The sequence below is a fragment of the Belonocnema kinseyi genome, chromosome 9 (assembly GCF_010883055.1).
Source record: "Belonocnema kinseyi isolate 2016_QV_RU_SX_M_011 chromosome 9, B_treatae_v1, whole genome shotgun sequence".
NCBI classification, from domain to species: Eukaryota; Metazoa; Arthropoda; class Insecta; order Hymenoptera; family Cynipidae; genus Belonocnema; species Belonocnema kinseyi.
The window spans coordinates 106946428-106951548 of record NC_046665.1 but is presented as its reverse complement, the minus strand read 5'-3'; the positions used below and the strand labels follow the sequence as shown (position 1 = coordinate 106951548).

The 5121-nt window shown below is 23.2% G+C and overlaps 1 protein-coding gene across 1 annotated transcript in view; it reads left to right on the top strand.

The window, feature by feature from the left end:
• LOC117179500 (multifunctional protein ADE2) overlaps positions 1-5121 on the top strand; it is a 44455-nt gene that overhangs the window by 17526 nt on the left and 21808 nt on the right. The window contains exon 4 of the mRNA XM_033371368.1: positions 4749-5024. Coding sequence (XP_033227259.1) covers positions 4749-5024 — 276 coding nt within the window. The remainder of the gene's footprint in view (positions 1-4748; positions 5025-5121) is intronic.

The window sequence follows — 5121 nt, the reverse complement described above, 5'->3', positions numbered from 1 at the left end:
ATATTCTTGGTGACTAATTCCTCTGTTTGGCTGAAAATTGATCTTTTTGGTTGAAAATTAGTTTTTTCTTATTTAGAATTAATTTTTTTAACTGAAAATGTATCTGTTCCATTTTTTGTCAAAAATTGATCTTCTTTGATAGAAATTTGTAAGTGAAAATTGAACTATTTGTTGAAAATCCATCTCTTTGGTTAAAACTTAATTTCTGCAGTTGAAAATGTAACTATTTTGTTAAAAATTCGTTTCTGTTTTGGTTGAAAATTTATTTTAGTAACTGAAAAATTAAGTATTTTATTTTTGGTAGAAAATTTATTTTTTGAGTTAAAAAATGTTCTGTTTTGTAGAAATTAAACTATTCTATTTTTAATAAGGAATTTATTTGTTTAGCTGAAAAGAGTTAGTTAAAAATTCGTTTTTTTTTTTTAATAGAAAATTCATCTTTTAACTTGAAATTTTGCACTATTTGATCAAAAATTCACATTCTGCGTTAAAAATTCATCACTGTGATAAAAAGATAATTTCTTTGGCAGAAAATATGTTTCTTTTTAAATGAAAATTGATTTTTTTAACCGATGTAATTCTTTCAGTTTTGCTTGAAAATTTATATTTTTAGTTAAAAATTAATTAATTTTGCTGAAAACTGTTCTTCCTAGTTTTAGTTTGTAAATTTATCTTTTTTAGTTGAAAATTTATATATGTTGTTTAAATTGTATCTTTTTTTGGTAGAAAATTCATCTTTTGGGTTTAAATAGAATTATTTTGTGGAGCATTAATTTTCGTAGTTGTAAATTGATTTTTTTAACTAAAAATTTAATTCTATTTTTAGTTAAAAACTCATTTTTTTGATGAAGAGAAACTAGTTTTTATATTTTTAATTAATGGCAACTTCATCTTTTTGGTTCAGCATTAATTTCTCCAGTTAAAAATTGACCCATTTTATTGAAAATTAGTTCCTTTTTTGGTTTAAAACTTATTTTACAAACTGAAAAATGAAGTATTTTATTTTTGATTGAAAATCCATTTTTTGAGTAGAAAATTCATGTATTTGGTTAGAAAGTTGAAAATTCACTTTAACTAGTCAATTCTTGGGGCGAAAATTTACCCTTATTGATAGAAAGATAATCTTTTCTGCTTTTGTAGACAATTTAACTATTTTATTTTTGTTGAAGAATTCATTTGTTTGGTTGAAAAAAAATTCAGTTAAAAAATATTTTTTTTTTTAATAGAAAATTCATCTTTTTTGGGTTGAAAATTGCACTATTTGGTCCAAAATTCAAATTTTTTTGTTAAAAATTAATTTCTCCAAAAAAAATGCATTTTTCAAAAATGAAAAATGATTTTTTTAACTGAAGATGTAATTATTCCAGTTTTGCTTTAAAATTTATATTTTTAATTAAAAATTAATTAATTTTGCCCGAGAACTATTCTTTCTAGTTTTGGTTTGTAAATTTACCTTTTTTAGTTGAAAATTTATATATTTTATTGAAATTGTATCTTTTTTGGTAGAAAATTCATATTTTTTTGTTGAGCATTAATTTTTTGGTTTAAAATTTATTGTTTCAGGTGAGAATTCAACTATTTGTTGAAAATCCATTTTTTGTAGAAGAGTGCTTTTATTAGTTGAAACTTCATCTTTTTGGTTAAAAACAAATTTTTGTAGTTGAAAATTTAACTATTTTGTTAAAAATTCGTTTATTTTTGGTACAAAATTTATTTTACGAACTGAAAATTTAAGTATTTTATTTTTGCTAGAAATTTTTTTTTTATGGAATGTGAACATTATTTACATAATTATTCTTTAAATTGAATTGTACTTTAATTTTTGAAAAGTAAATAATAATTGATTGTATAGGACGCTTCGGAATCAGTTAAAAATTTTAGAATGCCTAGATTTTAAGATAAAAAATTTAATTGTTTCAATTAGAAAGTGTTATTAGTTAAATAAATTTAATTGCTCTATTGGAAATTTATAATCTATTTTAAATTTAAAAATAGCTTGAAAGTGATAAATTTATAATTAAAGGCTTTTATTCAATTTCAAGTATAATTTCACTCTAAAATATTCCATTTTTAAAGCATGCAATTTGAAATTTTTTAATTAAGAAAAAGAATAGTTAATATTTAGAAATATCTGACTGTTCATTTTAAACCAGTAATTATAAATTAAATATTCAAAAACAAATGAAACACTAAACTTAGGAAAATTGAAAATAATTTTTTATTTTAATAAACTAATTTTAAGGAAATATTTAAAAAGATTAATAGCAATTTACAACAGAATAAAAAAACATTTAATATAAAAAAGCATGCAGATGTTTCAAGATTTTGAAATTAAATGTCATATAGCATTTTAAGGATTCTTAAACTATTTAAAATAAAAATAATTTAACTTTTAATTTGAACAGGGAATTTAAAATTTTTTACACATTCATAGTTGGAATTGGAATTAATCCAGAATAATAATAATTCTGACTTGGAAGCGGGAATATTTTAATTTAAAAAAATTCCGAGCTTGTACTGCACATTTTCGAAAAGGAACAAAATTCTGAATTCGAGCAGGACATTTTTCTTGGAACAGGGAATTTTTTAATTGAAATAAATTTCAAACCGGGACAGGGAATTTTTTAAAGAATGCTCTAAATTAAAAAAACAATCAATGAACTTTAAAATTTTCAAAGTTATATAATTTTAAGGAATTTTAAGCTAGAAACATTAAATATTGCAAAATTGAAAAAATTTTAACTGAACACTTCTTAAATAAGAAATTTAATTATTTTCGTTTTAAATAGTTTAAACATCCTTGGAAAGCTTCAAAATGTTATTTCAAAATCTTGAAAATCTTGAAGTTGTTTTAAATTTGTTTAAAATTAAAAAATATTTTGAAAAATTTTTCAGAACTTCTAAATATCTGTGAAAACGAATTGATTTTTTTCTACAATTTTCAGAAAATTTCTTTACAATTTGGATGTATAAATAAAAATTGAACATTTATTATTTGTAAACGAAATTTGAGTAATTTTAAGAGATATGCAGAAGTTTTGAAAAAATTCAAACTTAATGTAAAACTTGAAATGATAGCCTGATATAAAAAGTTTTTCAAAGATTTGAACAAAATTTTCAAAAAAGATTTTAGAAGATTTTTAGAAAACTTTCTAAAATTTGCATGATAATTTTTAATCTTTTTAAAACTCCTAATTATCTCTAAAAATTACTCAAATGTTTTTTTTTACAAATGTTCATTTATAAATTATACATCAAAATTTAAAAATTTCTCTTAAAAAATTAAACATTTTTCAAATACAACAATTAAAATTGTAACGTTCAAAGTTTAAAGGCTCTTTGAAATTTTAACGATTCCAGGCTTTCTATGTCAAACAATTAAGTTAAAGGTTATTTACTTCTAAATATTTGGTTTCAATTTACTTGTCTTAAATAAAAATCCAAATATTGCTAAATATTCAATCATTAATCTTTTTTTAATTAAAAATTGCAAATTTAATGGGTTAAAATGGAATATTTTCGACTGAAACAATATTTAAAATTAAACAAAATCGTTTAATTAAGAATATATTATTATGAAATACAGATAAATAAAAAAAATGTAAAAAAATTTATTTATTTAATAAAAACGTTTTTATCCAAAATTTTCAAAATCAAAGCTTTCATTTTCTTCTTTTTTCAAGTTTTTAAGAAAGCATTTAAAAATTCTTTCAATTAAAGACGTAAGCTTAAAAATCAAAATCTTAAATCGAAAATTTTTGAAGTAAAAAAATTTGGAATTACGCATTGTAAGCTAAATAATAGCATAATTGAAAACATAACAATTCAACTAATTATTTAAAAACAGTTGAAATCGAACGTGGACAGATTTTTTTTCCACAGATTTGTAAAATTCTCTGTGAAAAAAAAAATCACTGTCATTTCCCTTTCCCGGTTTTTCCCGGTCTCAAAAAATTCCCGGTTTTCCCAAGTTTCCCGGCCCAGCGGCCACCCTAATTTATTTTAAGGAACAGGAAATTTTAAAGAAAAATTCTAATTCTTAGTTGAAACGGGGAATTTTCGATAAGTATTAAAATTTCGGATTTGAAAAAGGAATTTTCAATTTTTAAGCAATTTTGAGTTGGAACTGGAATTTATCCAGAAGAATAACAATTCTGAATGGAAAATTGAATTTTTCAAACAAAATCATTATTTTGTGATGAAGCGAGGTATTTTCGAAAAATTTTAATTATCAATGGAACAGGGAATTTTACAAAACTAATCTAACTCTTACAATGGGTTGACATAGAGAATTTTCAAAAATAATTAAAATTCTGTATTTGAACACGGAACTTTTTGAAAGGAACTAAAATTTCGGATTTAAGCAGAGAAAGTTTCCATTTTTAACCAATTTTGAGCTGGAATCAGAATTCGAATTTACATAAAATAGTATAATTTTAAACATTTTAAAATTCATTGATTGATTCTTCCATATAAATCATAGAAAATGATAGCGTGGATTTATATTTTTGTAACTGAATCTGAATCTTTGATCTCTACAATTTATAAAAGTTTAAAATTTATTATTTGGCACTTTTAGTACATTTAATTTTTCTATTGAATTTAATGATTTCAATATCATTGACCGTGAAAAATGTTTGCGAACCGGGGAAATGATTAGGAATTTTTTCTTGGATTAAAACAGCCACCCTCTTTATCAAAATGAATTTTTTTTACACAACCAATGATTTCCCTTTAAATTTACGTAGGTCTACAGAAATCTCTCGACTGTCACCAAAGAAGATTTGGACACCGTAAAACGCAACTTTAAATGGGTAGCTGAACAGCTCGAATATCTCGTTCCCCCTGCAAGTTCTCTCGTCGTGATTTTGATGGGATCCCCATCAGACGCGGAGCACTGCAAAAAAATAGGAAAATACGCCCAAGACTTGGGACTTCGAGTTGAACTTCGCGTGAGCAGTGCTCACAAAGGAACTGAAGAAACTCTGAGAATTCTATCGGAATACGAGGGAAGCGGCGAAAAGGTACGAGGGTAGTTCAATAAGTCCTTAGAATGAAGTATAAAAACAATTTTTTTTGGGTAATTTTTTTTTTATTTTTCAACATAATCTCCTTGGAGCT